This window comes from Puntigrus tetrazona, chromosome 5 (assembly GCF_018831695.1).
Source record: "Puntigrus tetrazona isolate hp1 chromosome 5, ASM1883169v1, whole genome shotgun sequence".
Taxonomy (NCBI): Eukaryota; Metazoa; Chordata; class Actinopteri; order Cypriniformes; family Cyprinidae; genus Puntigrus; species Puntigrus tetrazona.
In genome coordinates this window covers 6287249-6314840 of record NC_056703.1, presented here as the reverse complement: position 1 = coordinate 6314840, position 27592 = coordinate 6287249, and the positions used below count along the sequence as shown (strand labels likewise).

Below are 27592 nucleotides of genomic sequence, written 5' to 3'. Positions count from 1 at the left end.
TGATGAAATTAAACCTTTACTAAAACAATTTCTTGGCATTTCCCTTTCCGAAATAGACAGTGTTGGCAAAGCAAGAGAATTATTTTGTGGTTTGAAATTTTCCTATTTGTAAATTAAATGTTTTGTAGGACTATTATGTGTTTTAATGACAGCATTTCCTCAAAAAGCATTTATGCATAGACTTAAAGCCTGTGTTTAATGAGGTTTAAAGTTTGTATTGCCCCAAATTGGACCATAAAGCAAGCAACTACTGTATAAGGTTGGAATTTGCATATATATATATATATATATATATATATATATATATATATATATATATATATATATACTCTGTAGACCTCCTCTAACACATATAAAATGTCAGGCAAAGTCTGGAATATCTGTTATTTCCAATTAATTAATTAATGTAATATAACTTATTTCTGTTAGATATATGCTTGGGGGGTTATCTGTGTTGTTTAATTTATGCCTGTTACAGGTAAAGGTCTGTTACATTTGTGCTGTTACCTATTTAAAATTTTTCAAAGAAAGAAAACATTTCAGTATTGCGCTGTGTGCAGATTATATCCACCTTAGAAGATTTGCACTTTGCATGTGCTTAGTCAGTGACGCAAATAATGGCGTAATGCAGAAGAAAACACAGGAGAAAGGCAAACGTCAAACTAACATTTTATACACCACTACACTTTCATGTGGCCCATGTGGGTCACTGTTTTGGGGTGCAAATTACTTGGTTCACTGGAGCGAAACGTGAAAGAAAAAAAGATTAAATGAGAGAGAAACGAGAGGAGGGAGGTTACTTGTCAGATAGGAGAATTATGGGTAATGGAAAGTCAGGTAAAACCATGGTTTCAGGCCAGGTAGCAGATCGTAGGGAGATAATAAATAAATAAATAACTGAAAGTTTGCACCCGACAGAGCAACTCTGTCAACCAACTGACCCACGCACTACAGGCATATCAGTTGAGGCTCTCTCATCTGTGTGTGTGTGTGTGTGTGTGTGTCTGTGTTCAAACAGGTTGTGTGAGTGTGATAACAGGGGCAGTTTAGGAGTGTGTTCAGTCGAAGACGGACGCTGCCATTGCAAGACTAATGTGGAGGGTCAGTCCTGCAACAGGTGAACTACTGCTTCTCTTCCTCTCATACCATTGCTTATTACTCGTGTTTATTTTTTGGTTACTTAAAGAGACAGTTCCTTCAAAATTCAAAATTCTGTCATTTACTCACCCTCAAGTTGGTCCAAACCTGTATGAATTTTTTTCTTCTTCTGAACACAGAAAATATTGTGAAGACGCTGGCTAACTAAACAGTTTTTCAGTGTTTCAAACAGAGTTATAATTTTCTGTGTGAGCTATTCCTTTAATAAGCGTCTTATTAAGTCGCATCATGCACACATACACAAATACCTCCGGTTATAATAAATCAGTGGAGAAATGCTCATTTGCACTCTTCTCTGCACACTGCAATCTCAAGAAATAAGCATTTTTTGATTTTTCAGATCTCTACATAAATTGTTTTGATAAATGAAAAAGGAAACTTGAGTACTTTACCAGTGTACTGAATGTCTGCTTAATGTGTCTTTAATATAGGTGTAAACCAGGCTCTTTCAACCTCCAACTGGGAAACCCAGATGGCTGTAAAAAATGCTTTTGCTTTGGACACTCCCTCGCCTGTTCGTCCTCCAATCAGTACATGGCGATTAATATTACTTCAGACTTCCTAGAAGGTGATTTATCAAACATTTAGACTGTATTGACATGATTTACGTTTTGAATATAAGTGTTCACAATTTCCGCCTCCCACTGCAATCACACACTTCTTTCTTCACTCCTTCACTACTTTTCAGGTAATAGTAGAGATAGTGGGGTCCAAAAACACACACACACACACAAGTCCCATTTGAATAAACTTTAAATATGAGATAAAACTGTGGTGCCAAAATAATTAGAAGTATTTCAGATTTTACGCATTGATCATGTGACTTTTTCGTAGCGATGGTTGGATGTTTTCGCTTATATTGAAGCACAAGACACTCTATGGATCCTCTAAAATCATTTTGGTGAAAATGACCGTTATGCTTTCCGCAAACATTTTGAGTTAAACGCAAAAGAGAGACCAACAGAAATACTAACACATTTTGAAGTTTGTAAAAGAAAACACATTTTGTATTAAATAAAAAAAGCACAATGGACTTTTCACCAATGATCTCAGACTTTGTCGTGTGTGCTTTGTGTTCAGATCCAGATGGCTGGAAGGGTGTGTTCACTACAGGGCAAGAACAATCTCTCATCTGGAAGGAGGGAGAAGTCTATCTGTTGCCCTACAGAGAGGAGAATGGCTTCTACAGAGCACCTGGTAGGACAACAAATATACACTCCCTTTTACAACATGTGTTGGTACTGTAAATATTGGCCTTCTTTGAAACTATTCCAGAGTAGCTACATGATCTCTGTTGCAATTGTTAAGTTGTTATATGCTGCAGATTCTAATATTTTCTACAACAAAGAAAATATCTTCAATCTAATCTTGTAAAATCGATTTATATGTCTTTTCTTTTCAGAGCATCTCGACTATAAGCTGAACCTACCATATGTTTAACTGTGGGGGGTAGTGTAATTTATTCAAAGATTTCTTTTTATGCAAACAAACAAACAAACAGATGATAAACAACGGGCCAGAATTAGCATGCTTGGCCATAAATAGTATTTTATAGAGCAGCCTTTGAAGATAAACCAGCTGTACAGGCCAGTCCAGAGGCTAGTTTTAGTCCAGGTCCCCTGAGTTTAGTGGACAGGCTGAGGGGATTTAGTCTTGTCTACACAGCAGTTTACTGCCACGGGGAGACACTTAGCCAGACCAACTTGGCTGCTCGCTCTGGGAGAAATCCTGTTAATGGCACTTCATGTATTGCATAGCTATTTGATGGATTACAACGTTACCAACAGAGCGCTATTGTACCGAATGCTCTCAAAATGCACAATATGGCTTTTTTGCAGAATAGTAAGGTTTCATATGTATCCACAAGGTTCTAATGTGCGTGTTTAATCTGATCCTTTGTTTTCCAGCCACAGAGATGCAGCGTTGTCCTTTTTGCAGCTCTTTGCTGCACTTGGTGCTGTTTCTCTTATCGCTGCGGCGCAGAGCTTGTTTGTGCTGTTCTGGTCGCTCGGCTAAAATGCACAGAGATCTATTGCTCCCTCGATGCGTTTAACGATCTCATTTGCTCTCCTCCCCTCACTCTGTTTTCCCTCTCACTCGCATCTCCTCATTCACGTGCATTTGCTTTAGAGTACAGCCACCCTGACAACTGGAACAACACCCAAGGACTTTTTAGATTATCCTTTTCATGAACGTCACCCTCTGATTTGCGGCGTGCTCTTCATTCGGATCTTTAATGCTTTTTACACACCAGCGGTCTCAGGAAATTTCCATGTGAAGAAGGAACTTTTTCTTGATTAAGTCTGAAGGAGTTTAATAGATACCGAGAGTGTGCGTTTGTGTGTTTCAAATGTTTCTTCACTTGAATAGCTCATCTAGCTGGGCACAGCTTTGGGCTTTTGACACCGCTGAGGCTGCCATGTCAACAGAGGGGTGAGACAAGATACCATAGCCAAGCAGCCAAGCCAAGAGTTTAGCTGGCTGACTGAGCCAGACTGTGTGTATGTGTGTGTGATCTCCCCAGAGGTACATCTGCTCCATGGTGAGAGGACAGAGTGGAACATTTATCATAGCTTTGAGGAGAAAACAACATGTCACACACACACACATAAACGCATAAACACACATACACACCTCCCAAAAGCTGGTCGCAAGCTGTCTCAGAGTCACAAACACAGATGGAGAGAAACGGAGGTCGCTGTGAGATTAGAGTTAGAGAGGGACGGGTGTTGGAGGGAGATCTAAACGTCTCCCGTCCTCAGAGAGATGCGTCCAGGTACCACATTGTGTCCGTGAACAACTTGGCCCGTGCACCCTGACAGCCAACCATATGCCTGGCATAAATCTCTCCGGCAATCAGAACTCGCTGGTGAAACGTATCAAATGTGATCAACTGAGACAAGTGGCACAAATTAAGCTCAATCCTTTAATCACTGAGATTGATGTTCAAAGCCGGGGTTTAATTGTGATATTCAACCCAACTTCTCCTCCCGCATGTAAGATTGTGCCGATTGTAAAATGCAGAAATATCAATAGAACTGCAGCAATAAGGCCAGACTCGTCTGTTAAAAGGTCCGCATTGATGCTGCCGCTGGGTTTTTTACTACAGTGGGTGGCGTGGGATAACACTGGGCAAAAGTGCAAGCACACCTCACTGTGGTTGCATTGAGGTAAATGCTGAATAAATACCTGATTTATAAGCCTGTCCACCCTCTCCGACTGATCTGCCTCTCTCTTTAGTGTAACAGCTGGAGGATCTTCACTGTTAACTTAAAGGGATAGTTCACCTGAAAATTACAATTCTGTTGTCATTTATTTATGCTATGTTTTTCCAAACTAAACAGTTTGGTATAAAAGATATTTTGAAAAATGCTTCAGGGCTGTTGTTGTTTTTGCTTTAACATGACAGTGGGAGTCAAAACTGTGTGGTAATATGTTCCATAGATGAAAAAAAAAGGCATGCATTCATTTTGGAACCGAATGAAAGGGATTAAATGATGACAGAATTTTAATTTTTAGGTAAACTCTCTATTTGCGTAGTGTAGAATGGACTGAACAGCTTTGCTTTCATTCGCATCACATTGACTGTGTGGTCTAGCTGGTCTGAGTTTTATTGGAACTGTTGAAACATTGAATGTTAAAAAATAAATTGTTTCATTTCCGTTACTTTGGAGATTATTTCTTCACATTCTGCCCTTTAAAATACAAACCAAAAAGACCCCAGAAAGATGTAGAAAATGCATTTCAGCAGGCCTCTTGCAATAAAAACGACCCAGATGCTCAATCCATCCCCTCAGAGGGATTGTTTGTGTGAAGCTGAGGAAATTTAATTGAGGCTCAGTGGGTTTAATTGAGTCAGGGAAAAGTTAAAGCCTGGATTGATTGTTAAGTTTGATGGCGGCTCGCTAAATGTCACCAGGCTTTGTCGTCGTGGTGACGATTAATTTGTTTGTCTGAGAGAGGGTTAACACCTCCATTTAATCTAATCTGATCTAGAAGAGATGGGAGTTAAATAGGTAGCGTTGAAAGCTATGAGGGATACTATATTCTTCTGAACTGCCAACATTACTTTTATATTATATTTTCTCATTTCTAGCTTCAGTTGTTTCACCAGACACCAGATTGTCGACTGTCTCTGGTGTTGAATAAAAAAACCCCCCAAAAAACTCCCATTGTAGATATTTTTTTTCACGTTAAAATTTGCCTCAGCATCTCTACGGGTGCTGGAGTTTGTGAACAAGCTCTCGTAGCGAAGCTTTCAGCGTTCTGTCAGACCTGAAAACAACAGGAATCCAACAGGTACAGAACATTTTAGCCTCCTTTTGTTGAAGTTGACTCATACTTGTCTCCGCATGCGGAACGGCAGGGGGGCGGAGAAGAAAACACACTCCTGCTAAGTATCTAACAAGCTTTCAGGTTGTCGGGGCTTAGAATGTTGTACAGCTCTTTATTTCAGGTGATGCATGCGGCGCTGTGCATGTATTTCAGGGTTCGGTTCGATGCTGAAGAGATGATGGGAACAAGAAACTCCTAGGGGTGCCTCAATGGCCCTATGAGAGATTTGATCCCACAGAGCAGCCGGTGCTTTGGATAACAGGAAGGACAATCATTTTGCTATGATTCTTGTGTTGATGTGCAGCAAATTATGAGTAGCCACTTGTGCGATTGCAGCATCACAATTAGACAAGTAAATGGTTTGAATGTGTGTGATGATTGAAACGTCGGAACCATTTAATATTTTCTTTTACTTAACTAAAGTAACTAAAGTTTAAAGGAATGCAATTTATTTAATTTGTTTATTGGATTTTTTGCCTTGTAATGGCACAATGTGTGAATGGCCCATTAGACAGGAGTATTGAGAGCACCTCTGTCCCTAAGCAGAGCATCTAATCACCGCCAGGAGGAGTAAGTGTTTCTCTCAAAGTCCCAATACAATAAAACAATTTTACTGTAACCACTGGCCATTCTATTTTACAGTCTGTCTTTCCCTTAGCTCACCCTCTCCATGCTATTTTATCACATTTTTCACAGGTATTACTATCGTTTCATGTCCCGAGATGTGTAACTCATCTCCGGAAAATGTTCTTCGAATGAAGCAAGCATTAACTTCTGCGAGGAGTAAAGACTAACCGCCTTCAGATACTGTGACCCCAAGGAGAAATTATGGTCCTGCGAGACCCCGGGGCACCAGCTGCTTGGAGGTGCCCCATCAACAACAAATAATTAAACTCACACACACACACACACACACCTTGGGTTGGGTGTAGGCATTATTTAAAAGATTGTGCAGCATGAGAGCTTACAAAGAGTTCAAATAAGATAAAACAAAATTGTTGTGGTATGTTTTTAATAATTGATTTTCATTCGGCAGTTGTTTATTCTCATCTTAATTTTGTCTTTATATATCAGAATTCTTTCCCATAATTGCAGTTTTGTATTAGCTCACACATTTATTCTATATTGTTTAAATAATCTATATTAGTTATCGTATGTTGCGATCCATAACTGTGTTTTTGCATTGCTAGGCACATTTTATTTTTAAATTGATCGTTTTTTCAAGTGCTGGCTCACTGTATCTATATCACTTTTACACTTGCAGTGCCTTGTTGCACTGCAGGCATCTCAACTTGAAGCTCCTGGAGGCAATAATCTATACATGAGTAACACAAGCTGACAAAAACTTACAGTTCAGTGCAACCGTTTTTAAATATTATATTTTATGGCTACTTGTTCATGCATAATAGAATAAGGTGGCTGAACTTTCGCAATGATCAAAAACAAGTTTTTGCATCATGCAAATTAATTTGGAATGCATTAAACAAGCATTTGCATTTTTCCCATTAAATGCAATACTACTGTATGTTTGCACAGTAACCAGAAAATAGATAAAGTGACTGCACAGTATCTGTACGTAAATATAGTACATAGTGCTATAGAATTTAGAAATGAGACTCGGGACCAGATGCTTCTGTATTTTAAAGTGCTACTGTTAAAAAAGTAATGCAGTATAGATAATGGCAAGCTTGACTACCGATGCTTTTTAAAATGTGCCAACTATTTAACATCCACTCTGGCCTTTTCTATATTGTAGACTTATTCAATGGAGATGACTTTATGAGCTTCAAATTGCACACAGTATATTTTTACGTGTGTGTGTCCGTGCATGTGAATTTTTGCAAAAGCTCAGCATGGAGTTCTTTGAAGTCTCGTTAAAGCTCTTTAATGAGGCTGGAAGATATGAGTGGCAATTATGTTCGTCCTCTTACACTCTCTTGCATATAGAAATGTACAAACACAATAAGATCAGAGAGACACAACCGTCTTATTTTCCGAGAAGCAGAAAAATCCACTTTCTTTCTGTGAACTGAACATTTTGGCCTCCTATTATATTTTTACAGTTCTTATCTTTCACAGTCACACGCTCTTCATTGTGCTGGTGTTTATCTTTGGTAATCGGGTCGTTGCGGCTCAGTGGCTGGTGTAATGTGCTGGTAATCTGCAGGTTGTGAGTTTGTGTTCCAGAAAATTCTGCGCTGCCCTTGAGCAAACCACTTAACTCAATTCACAGCCCAGCTGTTGCTATCAGATAGATGTTACACTCGTGTTTGCTTAATCATACCATGGTCATACAAATTGGAATATGCATGGTAATTGTTAAATGTTTTATCTTTATATTGCAGATAAGTACCTGGGGAACAGGTTGCTAAGTTACGGACGGACCCTTAGCGTGTCATTTACAGCTGAGCTGGAGGAACTCTTGCCCAGAAGTGTGACTGTGATGCTTGAGGGCTCCGGAGTATCTGTTACTGCTGATTTGTACTCACAACAGGAGACTTATTCCTCATTGGAGAAGATGCCCATCAACACCTTCACTCTCAGGTGTGCGAGTGAGCGTGTTATTTTCTAACGTGTAGGCAGATATGAATACACTGCTGAAATAGGGCACGTGCCTTATTAAGAGGGATTCAAAGATCAGATTTTTCTTGAACGTTTGAATTTGGCAGTATTATTTATGATATGTCTTCATATTAAATTTCGTGGTGATAATAAGGTTCATTAGTTAACAACATTAGCCATCGCGAACTAAGAACGAACAATACATCTACAGCATTTATTAAGATTAGTTCATTCTAATTTCGGCATTTGCCAAGTTGTGTGCTAAGTAGGAAGTAAACGCTCACTGCTATGATTGGCTTCACACATGGATGCTGTTGTGATTTAGGCTAAAAACACATGAATACTGCGTCGATTTGTGCCTTTTTTGTGAATGAATCCATGACAACACGAAGCAAACTGAGGACCAATTTTATTACTGTTGGGGTCTGGAGTTTTTTTAAGAATGAAGTTAATTCTATGAAAAATTGATCGTTTGGTCTCTGCATAGACTTGCGTTTGCTGCTCTTGTCATTTACCTACTATGTGTGGGAATCGGTGGGCGGGGCTAAACAGGCAGCTGTATAGAAACAGATCTTTTTATGTGGAGGCGGGGTTTAGGCACACTATTACATCATAAAGTGACATTCCACAAACTGTTGTTTTAGTAAACTGGCTTCAATATAATCTGTTAAAATAGAAAGTATTGAGTTCTGAAACTTATGACGTCTTATTTAATCAGTTTATGACCCCTTTAATCCTTTTTTGAAGCTTTTTGTGCAAAAATAAAACAATGAAAAGTGAAATTATACTTTTCTAATGCAATTAAGACTGTCTTAATACTGTTTCTTACTTTCATCTTTATTTTAGTCCACCCTTTCTGAAGCTGCTGCCTCTTTAGGATTTATCACTTTGTTTTATTCATTATTTGTAGCAAATTAATAAAAGGAATATAACATTTCACTCAAATCAGAGAAAAGGACAAAAAAAAAAAAAAAACCCAATAAAGTTAAAAAATAAAATAAATAAAACAAAAATAAATAAACAATGGCTTGCCAGAAACTACTGAGTCTAATATAATTTCGTAAGCAGCAGTTTAATAAAACAAACTTAATGCACTTTGAGTACATTTGCAGACTCGTATCATGTTAAATTTTAGTAAAAATACTGCTGTTCATGTTGCTAATGAGGATGTTCATTGCATTTCAGCTTAAATGCATAACCTGCGATTGTGTAAAAGATGCCAGATTTATCACAGAATTGACTCTGAATTATATTTAAAAATATTATAGTTGTTCTTGAAAGAGCTAGAGTTTTAATTTCAGCTAAAAGCTGGGTATTACACCAATACTAGACCATTTTCACCTCTGTATAGCAGTGACAACTTATACAAAAAACATCTTAATACCAGGGGGAAACAGAGCTATGTTATAGGAAGAAAAATTGTGTGAATTGCTTATGTGTTTTTTGAGGAAGGTATTTCAGTTTCCATGGTAGACGGCGTTATTTGCCCGCTGGGACCACGTGGCTCATGAAGCATTTTTTTAATACAATTACAAATGTGTGAACAACAAGAATAAACATCAGAAAAAAAATTGTGTTTTGAGTCATGGCATCTGTGTGTGCAATACTGTGTACGTCTGTCAGCATATGGCAATTTTACTTGGCAGTGATTTCTGCTAACCTGAAGCTTTTCTGTTCATAGAAGCTTTTTGCATTTGCATTTGTTGTTTTGACAGGCACTTTCCTAGCAGAGTGACAAGAAAATTCATATATTTTGTGACTTGCTCATACCGAGAGACTTTCCTTATTCCGTTGGCTTAAATTGACTAGACCTAGTGTGCCTTAATGAAGAGGCTCAGTTTTGCGTAAATAAAGTCTGAGGAGCGCTGTTTTCTTTTGAAAAACACTACTGTAGTTATTATAGCAGGTGCAGTCACATGTTTCTAACCATTATCTCTGCTTTCTGGTTTCCAGGTTAACAGAGAAGAACGTAAATCCATCTGTTGCCCCATTTGAGTTTCTCCGAATGCTTTACAATCTAACTGCACTACGTATCAGCAATGCAGGCGGCCAGAACTGTAAGTCATCGTTTATATATGTATGTGTGCATTGTTTATATGCTTATGTACGTGTGTGTTGTGGAATTCTGCAAGGAAAAGACATGAAATGAGAAAGAAATGCGGTCTCTAAAGACTAAACGGAATTGATTTCAAATGGCAAAGGGACATGCATTTCCAACTGGCAATATGGACTGTACTGTAATCAGCCATCGATTAGTAGTCTAGTGGAGCCTGTAAGTTTGGTCGTGCCCCCAGTTCGTTCCTGGGCTGTGATTGTGTTTAGTGATTGCCATTCACCGTGGCATGATTTCTGTGCTCATTGAGATATATGCAGTGATGTGCCACTGTACTTGCCAATTGGAAAGTGCCACACACTGGAATACAATACAGCTGAATGGATTATAGGTGTGAATGTTTCCCATTCTGGCATGAACTCAGTGTTTTATTTCTAAATCACTAATCAAATATTGTTTTTCCTTTAACCGATATTTTTATTTTTTTTTTACACCAAAAGCAACAATGTACTGTAGGCCTAAATGCTTTTATTCTGGAAAATGAATAAAACCTATTAGGGATGCAACAATACTATTTTTTCAGAACGATCTGATACTGAAAATTTTGAGTATCTGCCGATAACGATCCAAACAGATACCAGCTCAGTTTTTTTAAAAAAAAAAATATATATATATATATATATATATATATATATATATATATATATATATATATATATATATATATATATATATATATATATATATAATCATAATCTATGACAATAATACTATTATAAACTAATTTAGTGATTAATTCAGCAGCAAAAGATACTCATGGGTGCACAATCATTTTATAAAATCTATTTTATTTACAAATAAAAGTGATAAATGAAGGACTAAATCTGGTAAAATGTCACACATTGCTCTTTGTATTGTTGTAAAATACACTGATGAAAAAACAATAGGCTGCATTTATAAATAAGTATATACTAAGTGAATTAAAAGACATTTCTTTATTCTTCGCAGTAGTGAAGGGTAGATGATGATGGTAGATAAAAACAGAACAAGATTAATAATCCTTCATTGCGCAGAAAATTATTATACAAAAGTTTTTAATACAGACTGCTTATGCGCATCCCGTTCGCAGAATGATGCGCTTGAGTCACAGCGCCCGAAAAGGGGAAGAGATATTGATGCGTAGTGTATTAAATCTGCGCTTTGCTATATGGAGCATTTCTCTTGACAGCTTTAAATCTCTTATTGAGTGCTCTTTAAGAGAGTTCAATAATTAAATAAATGTTGGAAATCTCTAAAAGTAAAAAAAAATTTAATAAAGTGGGGGAACTACGACGCCACTCAGTAGGTCGATGGGCCGTTAGCATGAAACCGGTTCCCTCGACAAAAAGCCAATAGGATTTTTCCATAGGCTTTTGGATTATTGCAAAAAATAAACTCTGTGGTCAATCATAGCTCATGAAACGTACACTTTTTCTTCATCTTCACAAAATAATATAACTTGAAAAAGTTTAAAAGTTTGAATTTTGATGCCTAAATAAAAGCGCCAGTGCTTGAAAGCTAATTGTAGACTATAAAATTCATTTTATTATCCTTATTTATAATACTTAATAATAATAATTGCTTTTGTAATAATAATAATAAATCTGTATATAAATATAGTGCCTAAATAGTTAGCTACTCAAGGCGCTTTATATATGTACATGCATACATATACGTCTATCACCAATAAAAAAAAGAAAAACATATACAATATAATAAAACCCTTTTCATTGAAATACATAAGTTAAATATTTTTACTTTAATTTCAGGCCAGACTAGGACACATATGCGATATTTCAGTTTCCATGGCAATCTGAAACATTTGCCCGCTGAGACCACGTGGCTTATTGTTTGTTTTATTATTAGAAGTGTGTGAACACCACGAACAAACATCAGAAAGCAACTGTGATTCCAGTCATGACATCCGTGTGTGTGTGTGCGCTGTATCAGCATCGGCGGTGTTTTCTGCTAACCTGAAGCTTTCCTGCTTTAACCTGAAGATTTGTAGTGCGTCTTCATTGAGGAGATAGCGAGGAGCTGTAGCAAAAAGAGAAAATTACTATAAGAAGAGACTAAACTCTGAGCATCCCTGCCAAGCTGCTCTCAATCGTCCTGCACATGCAGCATAGAGTTCGAGACAAACCGTGTGATTCTGCGTGGGAGCATACGTCTTCTCTCACAAACGCACTTTGTCTCGCTCTAGTCTGTTTTCTTCGTCAAACGAAGTAAATTGCATCTTACCAAAGAGCATAATTATTTTTCTACCACGTCCTGCACTGACAGGCCCTCTCATTGATTCTCGGAAACCGCTGCGCTGAAATCCGTGCATGCGTTTGAACCGCTCTCCCCTTCTGCTACGACGTGGACGTGATAAACAGTTTGTCTGTATACGGCAGCGCGCGCGCGCAAACGCCGGTATCTCTCAAAAGCACCCGCAAACATTAGTTTTCCTGGCCATGTCCCGATATGAAAGTTGAGACGATAGGACACACGGACCCTGGAGGAAGAGAGAGAGTCGAGGTGCTAGTGAAATTCTCTATCTATCACTATTTATGAGGCGGTATGGATCCCTGAGAGAAACAAAGACCCACTCACCTTCACCATGTTCCACCTCTCCCCATCAGCCCTTATTGATTAATTCATTCCTTGTTCATTTATTCATATGGTGATCAAAGATTCTATCTGCTTGCACCCAGTGGTCCTGATGTCTGTCTGCGTGTAAGCAAAGGTGAGAGAGAGGCAGAGGGGAGCTTTAGCAGGCAGGCTAGCTAAGATACATCGTGAGGGCAATTACAAGTGGACCGGACACAGTGATTTCACATTCAGTGTAGATTCAAGGTGGAATGCTCTTTCCAAATCCGTCAGAACTGCTGAATCCTCTTTTCCCTTCAAAAAAATAAAAAAAATACGTTTGAATGGGCACTTGACTTTTCTAAGTCAGCACATCATGTTTCTTACTCTTAGAAAACTTGTTCCCTGTTATGACATTTCTTTGCACCCCGAGGATTGATTATTTATTTAGCGGTTTGTTTGCACTGCTGTTCAGCATTTTTTTGTTTTACATTTTCTACATTTTTTAAATCGCTACAACAGTACCACTAAACATTTATTGTGAAATAATATTATACGTTCTGTGAATTATAAGTTTAAAAATGACTGTTTTCTGAATTTTTAGCATCATTACTACAGTCCTCGGTGTCAAATGAAGAAATATACTAATTCAAATTGTTGTAATATCTAATTTTCTCAATAAATATTTTAAAATGATAAGTATTGTTATACAGTTGTGATGTTTGATATTGCTGTGTAAATCCTACTTTTTTGGATTCTTTTATGAATGATTAAAAAAAAAAAAGTTTTGTAACATAACTATATATATATATATATATATATATATATATATATATATATATATATATATATATATATATATATACTTTACTGTGACCTTAAATTTTTAATAAATTAATATGTTTTAAAATCATTTAAAATCATACTGGTCTCAAACATTTTAACTCTACTTTAGTGTATTTATTTAATAATTTATAAGGTTGTAAAATTATATTGATATATCACTTTATTTTTATAGCCCACAATTAAAACTTGTACTAATGAAAAGTAGCTTTATAATTACATGTCAACATGCAGCTAAATGTCTAGTAACTCTCAGAGTAGACTGCTGGGGAAGATTTAGGGTGAGTAGAATAAGCTGACATGTACTTGAGAAGTTTCTGATAGTCCGTATATTGTGGATCTATCAAAATAAAGTGTTCGTAGATATTAACCAGACTAATACTCTAATGCCCGCTAATTGACATGTAATTACAATGTTAGTAGAATGTCTAAGTGGACTATCCGGTTAAAATCGAACCCTTTTTCTTGTTCGCAGACACCTCCCAGCTCTCCAGGGTTAGCCTTGAATCTGCAGTCCGCACAAACTACAATACGGCTCCGCATGTTTGGTGGGTGGAGGAGTGCACTTGTCCTGTAGGATTCACTGGGCAGTTCTGTGAACACTGCGCTCCTGGATTCACCAGAGAAACCCCTAACGGCGGACCCTTCTCCCATTGTGTACCTTGCAGCTGCAATCAACATGGGACCTGCCATCCTGAGACAGGTTTGCATGCAGTCCATACACAACATCCACATGACATGTACTCTTTCCCCACCGTCATTTATCTTGGTTTTACCTCTGGCCGGGTGTTTTGCACGTATTTGAGAAGCACTAATGCACTGTTGTTGTTTGAGAGAAAATGGCACTCATTCACTAAGGATGCGATACATCCAGGCATTTCTAAACGTTAATCATGCAAGTGTCAGATGTGGCTTTTCTTTGAGGCCAGCAGCATCTCGTCATCGTCTTCTCTTGACTACTGCAAATAAAGTTGGCGTTCGGCGCGTGCTGTTCGGAGAAGCTTCCAGCTAAGCATCAGTGAGGGGTCTCTTTCTGAAACTGCAGACACTTATGTTCTCCTTATTTTGTTGCGAATCTGGGCTGCCCGCTTCTCTCCCCTGCGCTGGTTCGATCCCGTTTGCTTTGTTCTTGCGTACAAAATATCTGTCATTTCTCAAAAGAACAATAGAACGACTAGAAAAATGTGTTTGTGTTGGGCCGTTTATAAAACCAAAATATAAAAAGGGACATTGTACGGTGACTTACAAATGCAAGTACATAAACTGCTTTAAGAACTGAAAGAGACTTAGCACTGCTGTTTTCACAGTTCATTAAGCAACACAACCATTTTCAAATGTGCTAATAGTAAGAAAAAGTCTCTTGAATACCAAATCAGCACATTAGAAGGATTTCTTAAGGATTATATAGCACATTGTCTTCTTAGTAGAATGGATTAATGGCTGCTGAAAGCATATTTTAATATTTTTTTATTCTATTTTAGATTTAATATTTAAATGAAGCTCTCTTCTGGGATGGCCAAGCTAAATTTTTAGCAGATTTTAGCTCCATAAAACACACGGCGCAATATATTATACGCAATATAACTCATCAAAAAAGTAAATACTCAAACTACAGCTACATTTTGTAAAAAGCGGGAATACTGTCAGTATTACAGTTACTGGCTGCTGGACTTTTTTACTTTGATAAGCTGTAATCATCAAAATAAAAAAGCTAAAAAAGGTTAAAATGTTTACCTTTACATGTAATGAATCTAGAATATATAAAAGTTTCAAAAGACGTTTTCACAATATTTTATTTTATGTGCATTAATTTGAAATGTCTTTCCTGTCATGTAATGTTTCCTTGGTAAATAAAAAAATGTACATTTTTCAAACAATCAAAAAAACAAAGCAAAACCCTGATCTCAAACTTTTTAGTGGTAGACAGAATATTTGAGCTGTAATTCTAAAAACTTTATATATATATATATATATATATATATATATATATTATACAAAAAATATTTAAATGGTAAATTTTTTACCAATGAAGAGCCATGTTGGTGAAAAAATGCTGAATTTCCTTCAATGTCTGCTGTAGTAAACCTACAAGTACAGTCCCTATTTCTTCTAGGCTAAAAGAAGGCTCTATCAAAAAGCCCATTTGCTCTTTTATCCAAAAGATGAAAGTTCTATTCCTACACCCGCCATACTGACCGCCGCAATTTCTCCATTTATCTACAAGTGGTCAGCTTCTACTGTCTCTATAGTGTAGGCTTCCAAATACATTTTTACACCTCCAGCAAAATCACTCAAATGTTCCTCTCACAATCCTCTTCTTGTTCCTGTCATTTTCTGTACCGCTTCCCCTTGTTCCTCTCTCACTTTTTCATTCCTCCTCTTGTTCTTTCCGTGACCCCATTAGCAGCTAGAATGGCGGGCTGTCTGTCTGCACAGGGTAGATAGTTCACACTCGTTCCTCTCTCCTCTGTTAGACCTGCGAGCCAGCCACAGGCTAATTAATTGTAATGTCGATTGCACAACAAAGAGTGTTTGTTTCTGTTCGTCTTCTTTCTGCGGCGACTCCTGGCGTGGATTTGGGCTTTCTCTCTCTCTCTCTCTCTCTCTCTCTCTCTCTCTCCGACTGTCTCTCTTTCACACTGATGAGTAATTCCACTCTTTTAATAAGCAGCAAATTAAACCTCCATCGTTCTTATTATGAGCGTAATGTGCGATTAGTTTGGTACAAGTCTTTAACATTACAAATTAATGTCAGACATGACTTTATCTACCACTCGGGGTAGGCAAAAGGACAAACGAGAGCAAGCGAATCGCATGTATGCCAGAAAAGAGGGAGGGAATGGAAGGAAGAAGGAAGGAGGAAATCAAAGCGAAAGGAGCTCAAGGGGGGCGAAAGATCGAACGAATGTATGCACAGGAAATCTCCACCTCCCGAGAGAAAAGGAGGAGCCCGTTCCTTTTATTTATTTATGAACCTGTTTAACTTCAAAGCAGATTTCGCCTAAGTCACAGCGGGCGCTGTTCATTGCCATTTAGCTGCTTAAATATTTTCCAGGTTCGTAAATAGAACTAGGCCCGCAAGGTCCCTGCTGAAAACCAGCACGCTTTTCATTAGCATACGCATACGTCACTCTTCATTTTTCTCTGCGCCAAAAACCAAAGTGTGTTTTAATTTGGTTTCGCACTCGCATGCGTAATTATGCTTTGTTAGTCCTTTGATGAGCATTAATCCGATCTCGTTTCCGCTTCAGGAAGGGTTTACGCACCGATGGGCCACACCCCTCTGATTTACTATTTCTGATCGAGAGGGTGTTTCTCACGGTAATGTGATACGGTCGTAATTGACCGTTAATTGGTTATTAGTCTTGTCACTCAGCACAGGTGTTGTTTGTTTGGTCGAGGATAAGAGAGGAGGGAAGCTCACGTCTCCGGGCTGGATCCAGCGGTGCTTCGTAATTGTGATTTATTTAAAGTCTGCCTGTTCGTGTCATTTCTATTTTCCTGCGAGCGATACAGCAGATTGGAAAAAGTTAATATTTGCAGCAGGAAAACGGAGCGGTGGCGCAGTGCTGCGCTGGAGGGCTAATGAAGTCAAGCATATGTCCTTCGGATGCACATACATTTTGCGTGCCTGTGTGTTTTCTGGTCTCTTTCTTAAGTGCTTTTCCAGAGCGCGTTAATGTAAAGGATCCCATCCATAAAATTAGGCTTAGAGGGTTTGTGTTTGCCTTGGAAGAATCAGGAAAAGAACAGAGAGCAGCAGAAAAAGGAAGGCTGGGTTTTCATATAAGTGTATTTATATTAACCTCCACAGCAAGAGAAAGCGCGAGAGCATTCATATCTCACCTTGCTCCATTGTGTCGTTTTCATTCTCTCGCTCCTCTCGCTTTCTTTCTCTCCGCACCCTTCGCAAAAAGAGTTGTGCGTTCAATTTGGATCGGTAAATATAGCAAAAAACAATGAATAATTTTGTAGAGCATAACGCTCATCACTCAGACGAAATAAATGTTTGTCTATTGTCTATTTGCTCAATTAAAGCCGCCGAATACAAAAAAGGAGAACAGCACAAACTTGGCTAAAGAGAAGTGAATGGTCACCTCAGACGAATATATTCTCACGAGGTTTTAAAACGTGTTTTGTAAGGGTGACTCATACATTTAAAAGGCTGTTTTTCAGAATTTTTCTTTCTGTTCCTGCCGTTCCTGTCACCAGTTTCTACAGTGAAGCTGACCTAATAAAGGAGGTGAAAAAAGATAATCGAAGGAGGGAAAAATACACGGAAGATGTTCTGCAGGGAGAAAAGACGTCTGTCCGTCTTTGTCTTAGACGATCGGCTGTTTTTCACAGCTGTGAACGTATTTTCAATTCAGAAACTGAATGGAAAGTCTCAGCTTTCAGTCTTCGTAGTTTCTCTGCTAGCAGCGAGCAAAATCTTTCTGCCGAGAACGCCTAGCACACGGTACACAATGCAAGAATAATTGTATTTATTTCTAGACTTCTATATATTTCAAGGCTCACCGAGGCTGCTTATATTTGTTTAGCGAAACTGTGATGTTTTCAAATCTAATTAAAGGTTAAATTCGATTAGGTTAAGTTAAATTCTTTTATTTTAGCGTATTATAAAAAGTAATTTATTCCCGTACGTTTTTTTCAAAGGCCGTTGCTCTGGTTTTCAATGTCACGTTGATCTTTCAGAAATATGTATTCCTCGAGACATACTTCTTATCATAACGGAATAAAACGATTTCTTTAAAGAAGGAATTCAAAAGTTCGACCCCAGCATTTTAAAACGATGGTCTACGCTAGATATGCGCTGCTAGACGAAACAGCAGACGGTCTAACAAAGCATAAATAAAGACACATACAGACTCTTAAATAAATCTTTTTGCTGTGACTGATTCCGAAGATTTATTCCATCTGATGCCACTGCGACATAAAAAAGTATTTGGTTAACCATCTGGAGCCTCATAAATGAAAATGCTACAGTCTAATTAGCTCTTTAATGTAGACCAAACTGTAATGAATATTCTAACGAGCTCGACCGCCTCATGACGGATATAGTCTGGCAGCTACCGGGGGTCAAGAGCGCCCTTTTCCCAAAGGACAGCTGCAGGGACGGCTCCTTTTCATGCCTCTGTTTTTGGAAAGAGGGACGTCTTTATATTACTCTCATTCTTTCACCCCTCTCAAAGAGTCAGGAAGGGCCCATGTGGAGGTGCTGACATTTAGCCACCCTAAAGCAGTGAATAATTCAAAAAGAGGAAAGGTACAAATGTCAGGCGCTTGGAATAAACTTGCCTGAAGAGATGCGAGATTTCAAGTAAAGACATTGATATGATAATCCCAGCAGACCTCTGGCCGTGGACATCGTCCTGTTTTGCATAGCACAGATGAGTCTGTGAATATTTAGGGTTCTGATTTGAATGCGAAATGAACCCGGCTTCTTTTGCGACCATTAGTCGGACAGCATGTAAAATTAACACGATTAATCCTGATTGATTAGCCGTTAAATATGAATCGGACTCTGTGAGAGAATGTTGATCTGACGTCAAGCAGTTTGAGGGAATAAGGAGACTTTTGTTTCAGAATGCAAATGAATGCAACATCCATGCCAGCAGCTTTTGATCTGCGCTTAGGGAAGTGGTTGCTTCTGTGTGTGTGTGTGTGTGTGTGTGTGTATGGCATCTGCCAGTCAATAGCTGCCACATCTGTCTCATATTACCATAAGGGCAACTTTAACATCCGCCGAGGCCGGCAGACAGATGGTAGCCAGCATTTCTTTTACACTCCAACAGAATTAAATGTAACCTCTCTCACCTTCCCATTCTCCCTTCTGTCTGTCTCTTTATACCTTTGTGACCAGGTGTAACTGGCTGTTCGTGCTGGAAAACGTCCTGTGATTAATCATTTCAGCTGTATTGCACACATTCTCATCATCGCTTGCAATGCTGACAGAAAATGTCATCCGTCATCTTCAATCCCTCAGTTATGATTTAAATGAATCTGGTCCAAATTTCCCGTGTCACCTGTTGCCTTTGGATTGCAACATTACTGGGCCAGTGAAGTGAAATCAAATGGGTCACCGACAAAATCTGTGATGCTGCCTCACTTCATGACCTTCAATTTAGTGTTTAGCTCGCTCAAAAATAAGATTTCTTCATGTGCTCCCTTCTGTAAAACCATAAAAAAGAGCAAAAATGGCTTTGTTTTGCTGTACTTTAAGGTACTGCAGAGCGTTCAAAACATTTTCGGTCTGCATTATGTTGCTGTGAGCCCTCTGTTTTGTTGCGTAAGAGAGTGGTATTGATCTTCGTGAGAGTTGAGGTTTGTCTTGGTGAAGTGATATATGAGGCGGTGGTTCTTTTAGTAAGACTTTTAGAGTTAAATGTGTTTCCTCTAGGTCAGACCGACACAGAACACATATGTCTGCTGTGTTCCCAGACCTCCCAAAGACCGAAAATAAAATGCCTCCTAAATCTAATTCAGCAGAACAAATAAACAGAGGAAGAGGAACGCGGCCCAGTCCAGCTGCTTATAAAATCAGACGAAAAAAAAAACCCCCAAAAAAACAGACGCCCCTACAGTCTTTTCTTAAAAGACTCCAGATTTCGTTATGAACTACGGTGCTTTTCATTTGAAGTTATCACACCGGTTCCCGTTATTGATCTCTCTGTCCATCTGTCTGTTCCTCTCAGTCTCTTGCTTTCTTTCTCTTTATTTCTCTCCCTCTGATTTGGATCTAATAATGCCGGTCAAAACCTTTGAAACCACATAGTCTTCCGAACTCGAGATAATATTAGAAAGCATGTCTTCCTGGATAGTGGTGGGGACTGAATGTGTGCTATATTTTATATTCTTTATTCACAAATATAACGCAATAACGTTATCCTTTGTGCTATGTGTGGCAGCATGCTTTCCGTTTACGTTATTATCTGTTGCACAGTCGCCTATACCATACAATAATCGCAAAAAATTATTCCGTAAAAGTAATATGCTGCTTAAAATCCTTATCGGTGCGTTCCTACCCCGAACAAATACTTTTCTCTCTCCTCGTCTTTTTTTGAGGCGCTCGTTTGTCTCTCTAGGTGAAACCTTATTAAATCTATTAGTGTTAACCTTGCAAATTCTCTCTCAGCGGTTTTTAGTGCCGTTGAGGGACAGCAGGAGTGTGAAGTTTCAGTCCTTTAACGTTAAAGACGTGATTATCTGATTGATAGGTGTGAATTAGCCATCACGCAGAGCTCCGCACGACCTTACTGACAAACTGAGTTGTTTTTCACCATCTTGTACCGCGTAGTGTTTACGTGCATTTATTAAATCCATCTGAATATCTCAATCTGTTTATTAGCTTGTTTCTTAACACAGATTATTATAAGGACTTAATCTCTGTCTTTAAACTGTCTCAAAAGGGAACTTCGGCACTGAAGCTATATACAGTGGTTTTCAGGGAAATGCATGTTATGATTAGCGTGTTTATTTTATGCTATTTTTGTCCCTGATCTTTCCGAATACTAGTTTTTAATAAGGTTGTTTTACTATTCATCTCATGCGCCGTATATATTTCATACATCCACAGGTCAAGACATTCTTTTGACCGTGGATGTACTTATGCATTATATATATGTGAAAGTCAAAGGTCAAGAATTAACTCCCATAATGCTGTTTTGCCCTCTTATAGGAGCCTAGTAATCCGAAAGACATATATCTGGAGATTTGATGTTGTTGTTGTTGATAAAGAGACCTTTAAATTAAGTTCTTTCCACAGAATCAGAAATATTCAAAGGGTTTTTGAAAACAGATGCGTTTGAAGAGTCTGACTAGTCTAGTCACGTCCTTTCTCTCACGCGCACAATTAATATAATAGTATATTGCCATCTGCTGTTTCAAATGGGTAGTGCACTTCTTTTAGCTTAATCACAGCCGAGGGGCTATACTTTTATATTATATATTTTATATTTATATATTTTTACAGCATGCCTGTTGGATTCTGCACGAAGTGACTCGCACAGACAAACATGCATTCGAAAAGTGATAAAACATTTGTTTCATTTTATATATGATATAACGTTTGTTTAGTATGCATAAACATTTCTATTTATTTTGTCACTTATGCAATGTACGTTCTTCCTTATTATGTATTTTGTAGCATGTCTGTACTTGTTTTTAATTTCTGTCAAATGAAACTGTTAGGGAGCCCATCGTTTTGCCCTGTGGCATACTACAGCCTGTTTTTGTGCTGACATTGGCAGCGTTGAGCTGCTTGTCTAAACCGATGGTTTGATACGTGATTGCTCACACCCTGGTGTTTCTGCACTGAACCAGAAAGCCATTTGAGTTTGTTTGCTTTCGTGAAACTCATATTGTATTCATGGAGCTGTGATACTGAGTTTCGGTGCGTGAGGTTCAATGAATGTGAAGATTGTCTTAGACTGTCTGACCGCTGCTTTAAATTAAAACTGGGGTTGGTGAAAATTTTTGATTTCTTGATTTTAAAATGTTCTCATTCTTAAATCAAGTAGTCTAGCCTGTTTTCAGTTCATGAGCGTAGCATTGAAGCGCACCTTACAATAAATCGCAATAAGCTTAGTGCTTTGTTACTTTTGATATAAAACAGAGTATCATTCATATTTCAAATTATATCCATTTTCAAATTATGTCCAAAAAGGTGTCACATTTACCTCCGAATCAAACATATTCTGTGACCAAAAACTTTTTTTGCTAGAAAATTTTGCTTAACAGTGAATAGTAATAGTTAATTTGTCAGGACTTCAAGATTTAATTTTACAGCAGTCATTTAAATGTTTATGTTTCCAAAAATAAATTAAAGTAAAAATATTATATTTTATAATATTATAAAACATTCCCTGAGTGTGTGTGTGTGCGTGTGTGTATATATATATATATATATATATATATATATATACACATACACACACATCATTATTGAAATGAATAGAATTGCAAGCTTGTGAAACGTAATATAATCAAATCATGAAACTTGTCAAAACCCAGCCCCAACGTTTCTGTTTGTGTGCAAGTTGTATATGCTTTCTTTGAGTGTGTGTGTGTTTTATTGCAGGTGTATGTGACTGCAGAGATTTCACCACAGGTCATTATTGTGAGCTTTGCGAAGATGGTTACTATGGCAATGCGCTGACTGGCAGCCCAGGCGACTGCTTACCTTGTCCTTGTCCAGATCACACCACCTGTGCCCAGGTGCCAGAGACAGGGGATGTGGTTTGTACCAACTGTCCAACAGCCCAAAGGGGTCAGTTGCAGTCAGTTCATGCGCTATTTACATAATTGATCTCAGTTCAGCATTAATATGCAGACAGATTAGTAATTAAAATACATTATGCACTCACTGTAAATAAATGTACATTTATCCGTTTAGCAGATGCTTGCATTCAAAGCACAAGCACGAAGGGTGCTAATAAATAGAAAGTAGATTGCGTTAATGGATTTTAATGCATTCCCAGGTGTACGGTGTGAATTATGTGAAGATGGTTTCTATGGCAACCCTCTGGGCTGGGGAGGCAAAGTGCAACCGTGTTTGAGGTGCGAGTGTAATGGGAACGTGGATCCCAATGCAGTTGGTGTGTGTGATCACATGACTGGACGCTGTCTGAAATGCCTGGGACATACGACCGGGGACCATTGTGAAAAATGCAGATCGGGTTACTACGGCAACGCTTTGGCCAATGAGCTCAATCCAGAGCGAAAGTGCAAACGTGAGTATCATTTAAAACATGAATGTGGCACAAGAACAGTAAAATTTTAAATCACCTGCATTGTGGAACCAGCCAAAAGAAAATGGCTCCATATACTGCAGATGCGTTAATGCTAACGAGTTAAGAGACAGAAAATCTCATTAGCTGAGTATAAAAACAACGTTGATGCTTTGAGGCTTTGAGAACTTAGATGAAATTGTTTTTGAGAAGCTCGACAACATTAAGCACTTTGCCCTTGTTCAAGATCGTGCTTTGTTGCATGCCTCATTAGAATGTACACATTAAAAAAGCATTTTGCGCGCGAGCTATACATCATTTGCGATCATGCGGGTGAGAAGATTTTCGGTGAATTTCTCAGTAGCTCGGCAAACTTAAGATTCTGGGTATTTTGCATTGAGAATTTATGAATTTGTGTTTCTCAGCTTGCGCCTGTAACGTGGCTGGGACATCGGGATCGCCGAACGACTGCCACCCGGATACAGGAAAATGTGTATGCCTGAGTCACGTGACAGGGAGAGACTGTGGACGGTGTGAAACCGGCTATTTCAACCTACAGCCAGGCTTGGGCTGCGAGATGTAAGATACGCCAGTGATTCGGCGTGTAATCTAAACTGCATGCATTCTAAACGCTTTTATTCTGTTGTACAGGTGTAACTGCAACCCCATTGGCTCCTCCTCTTCGGCGTGTCATCCGGTCACGGGACAGTGTGTGTGTCGAACAGGTGTGGAGGGGCAGTCGTGTGACACTTGTCGAATGGGATTCTTTGGTTTCTCCTCTAGAGGCTGCAGAGGTATCGAAAAACCGACAGACACTGGACATAAGTCAGATTTTCTCTTACACTGAGATTGATCTACATCTTTTAAAACAGTTTAATTCATAATTCAAATTTCAATAGCATTCTACAGTGAATTCAGCTGAATAAACTCCAGGACGTATTATATCACAATAGAATTTATTTTTAAACAGGTATACGTTTTAATACACATTTAAAGGGACAGTTCACCCCCCCAAAAGTACATTTTGTCTTTAACTACTCACCCTGATGTTGTTTTAAACTTGTAAGACCTTTGTACTTCTTCAGAATACACATTATGATATTTAGATGAAATCCCAGAGTTTTCTGTAATGTTCAAGGCCCAGAAACTTAGAAAGGGCATTATAAAAAATAGTGAGTGTGCTATGAAGCTGCAAACATTTTTTGTGTGTAAAGAAAACACATTTTTTTCTTGCGGCTTTATAAAATTACGGTTGATCTCACATGGACTATTTTAATGATGACTACCTTTTTGGGCCTTGAACGTTGTAGTTCAGTGCTGTCTAGGGTCATAGAGCTCTCGGATGTTATCAGAAATATCTTAATTCGTGTTTGGAACGACGTGAAGGTGAATAATTAATGACATAATTTTCATTTTTGGTGAACTGCCCCTTTAAAGTTTCATACATAATATTGTCCACTGTGTCTTTCACATACCTGTTTCAAGTATCGGAGAGTCATTGTTTTTCTTCCTATAGCATGTAATTGTGACCCCATGGGCTCGTCCTTGATGCAGTGCCATGACAACGGGACGTGTTCTTGTCGCCACGGATTTGTTGGTTATAAGTGTGACAAGTGTGAACTGAACTACTACCAAAGCCGCCTGACCCACCAATGTGAGGAGTGCCCTGTGTGCTACAGCCTCATCAGAGACCAGGTGGGCCTTCCTCAGTCCACGAGAAAGAGAGAGATGACGATGAAGCACGATAAATTATCTTCTCATATAATGTTTGCTCAGCAAATTAAAAGTTTTATAATTAAGTGTTATCTTACCCGCTCAATAAGTTCCTTTGCTCGGATGCTTAGGTCTCTCTGACCTACATCTTCCTGGTTTTTCATAATCAGCATGAATGGGTGGTAATGCAAAGCTGTTTTTTAGCTCTGCCCTTTAAATGATAGCTAAAAGCTCAGTGGGGCTCAAGCCAATAAGGTGTGATGGATATTTTTAATAATCAAAATGCTATAATTGAATGCTTTGATTTTACAGTTTTTAAAAAGGACTACTTTTGCGCATTCTCTACATTTTTACCCACAGGTTTTGTTAATGATTTTTTTCTCATTGTTTTGCGTACAGGCCAGTAAACTGAAGGCCAGACTGCAGGAGTTGGAGACGCTGCTCAGCAGCTATGACTGCAATAGATACAGTCGGCATTATCGTGGACGCCAGCAGCACAGACACCAATACACCGGCCTGGACAATCACATACAGAAGGACCAAGTTGAAGACTATCTGCCCAATGCCCTGGAAGACCTCCTAGCTATTCAAGGTGAAAAGCTCTTCTTTAAAGGGTCATGAATGGGTCTGATTAATTTGATCAAATATTTTACAAATTATTAATAATGCTCCTTCAAAAGACTAATTAATATTTTTTTACATTATAGCACCATTACATAGTTAGTAGTAAGTAACACAATGTAAATAAAATGTATTTAATGCATTTAATATAAAATAATACTTTAAAGGACACTAATGTTTGCACCAAATGTCTATTTTTCACTAGAAACTGTTCTTTGAAAATTGTTAAACTTTTTCAAATCTAAAAATTATTGCAACATTGTTTTCTGTCAATGCTATCCGGTTAACCAAAAAAAAAAAAAAAAAAAAAAAAAAAAAAATATATATATATATATATATATATATATATATATATATATATATATATATATATATATATATATATATATATATATATATATATATATATATATATATATATATATATATATATATATATATAGTTTTATAAGGATTAACTTGATCGAAAATTATAAGGACATGTATAAATAAATGGTTTTCTTTGAACTTTCTATTCTTTAAGGAATCCAGAAAAGAAGTGTCACGGGTTTCTGCAAAAATATTAACCAGCTGTTTTCAACTATGATTATAATGATAAGATTTGTTTCTTGCGAACCAAATCAGCATATTAGAATGATTTCTGAAGATCGAGTGAATTCTGAAAATTCAGCTTTAATATTGACACAATATTGAAAATTCAGGAATATCGATATTTTAAAACATATTCAAATGGATTTTAAATTGCAACAAGCTTTTAAAGTCTTATTTCAAAATAGCTTCTGACAGGTATTGAATGCCAAGAAAAACTAATTTGTCTAGCATGGTTAGTACAGCCACTTTTCAATTTATCATACTTTATGTAAAACAAATGGAGAACATATTGCGCCTCCATTCAGCTTTGTTGTTTCTGCCAGTGACAGTCATTTTTTTGGAAACTCCCTACTGATTCGACACTGATGTTCCTCCTTTGATGCAGAGGCTCGTGAGGCCTTCATTAAGCAGTTCTCACAGCTGGAAACATCTGCCCAGACCTTACAGCTGCAGCTGCGTAGCATTGCAACAGCATTGAACTGCAGCTTAACAGACAGCGGAGAAGTTAGAGAACAAGAACAGACTCCGAAGGGTGAAAACGAGTGTGAAGAGCTTGGTGACACTTTATCCGCTGCTCTGAATATGCAAGGCCAGCTTAAGAAGATGACTCTTGACCTTAACAGCATGGTGAGTCCGCACAGATCAATTAAGCGGCTGTCTAATCCATCTGGCCAGAGAACGTGTCTAAATGTGCCTTTATGCTTCTCTTCAAACATCTTATTCTCAGGCCATCCCGCCTGTAATCCCTAAAGAACCAAACAAATGGAACACCATAGTGAATGAGTCCGAGGTGCTAGCGAAAAGGTTAGCGCAAATATCTATTGGATGTGTTTTAGATGTGACTTCTGCCGACATTGCTTCTAATTTTTCCTTTTAACAGTCACACAGACGCTGCAGCTCACATAGAGCGGATAGCAGAAGATGCCTTTAAAATGGCTAACAGAACCTATTCACAGCTAATCACGTTACTGGAAGACAACTCCACAGAGTCCTATGTACAGGATCTCACAGAGAAGTGAGTCACATGTCCGTATTCATTGAGCCTTAATTCTTAATAACTAATCATTTTAAATGTCGCTGTCTGTCTATTTTTTTGTTTTAAAGGCTGGAGGAGATGCAGCGGTTGAAGGAGAGTCTGACTCTTGAGGTTAATGAGACCTTAGTGACACACCTGTCGCTTCAGAGCCGCAACTCCGAAATAGCCGCCATTTTAGAGAATATCACCGCCTCGCTGTCTGACCTACGCAGAACGGATGGCACTTTCGGCCTCACAGCGCAGGAGTCCAATATAACGTCTTTCTCGCAGACGCTTAATCAAACAAATGTAACGGCAACCCAGGATCCTGAAATCGCAGAGGTACGTTCATGCATTATGAAT

The 27592-nt window shown here is 38.2% G+C and overlaps 1 protein-coding gene across 1 annotated transcript in view; it reads left to right on the top strand.

Moving 5' to 3' along the window:
* Positions 1-27592, top strand: part of lamc3 (laminin, gamma 3) — a 60842-nt gene that overhangs the window by 28775 nt on the left and 4475 nt on the right. Inside the window, exons 7-22 of the mRNA XM_043238966.1 lie at positions 1019-1117; positions 1590-1726; positions 2239-2355; positions 7839-8037; positions 10009-10112; positions 14037-14264; positions 22641-22829; positions 23041-23292; positions 23715-23868; positions 23941-24083; positions 24806-24984; positions 25402-25594; positions 26600-26841; positions 26942-27018; positions 27095-27229; positions 27319-27571. Of these exons, the coding sequence (XP_043094901.1) occupies positions 1019-1117; positions 1590-1726; positions 2239-2355; positions 7839-8037; positions 10009-10112; positions 14037-14264; positions 22641-22829; positions 23041-23292; positions 23715-23868; positions 23941-24083; positions 24806-24984; positions 25402-25594; positions 26600-26841; positions 26942-27018; positions 27095-27229; positions 27319-27571 (2701 nt within the window). The remainder of the gene's footprint in view (positions 1-1018; positions 1118-1589; positions 1727-2238; positions 2356-7838; positions 8038-10008; positions 10113-14036; positions 14265-22640; positions 22830-23040; positions 23293-23714; positions 23869-23940; positions 24084-24805; positions 24985-25401; positions 25595-26599; positions 26842-26941; positions 27019-27094; positions 27230-27318; positions 27572-27592) is intronic.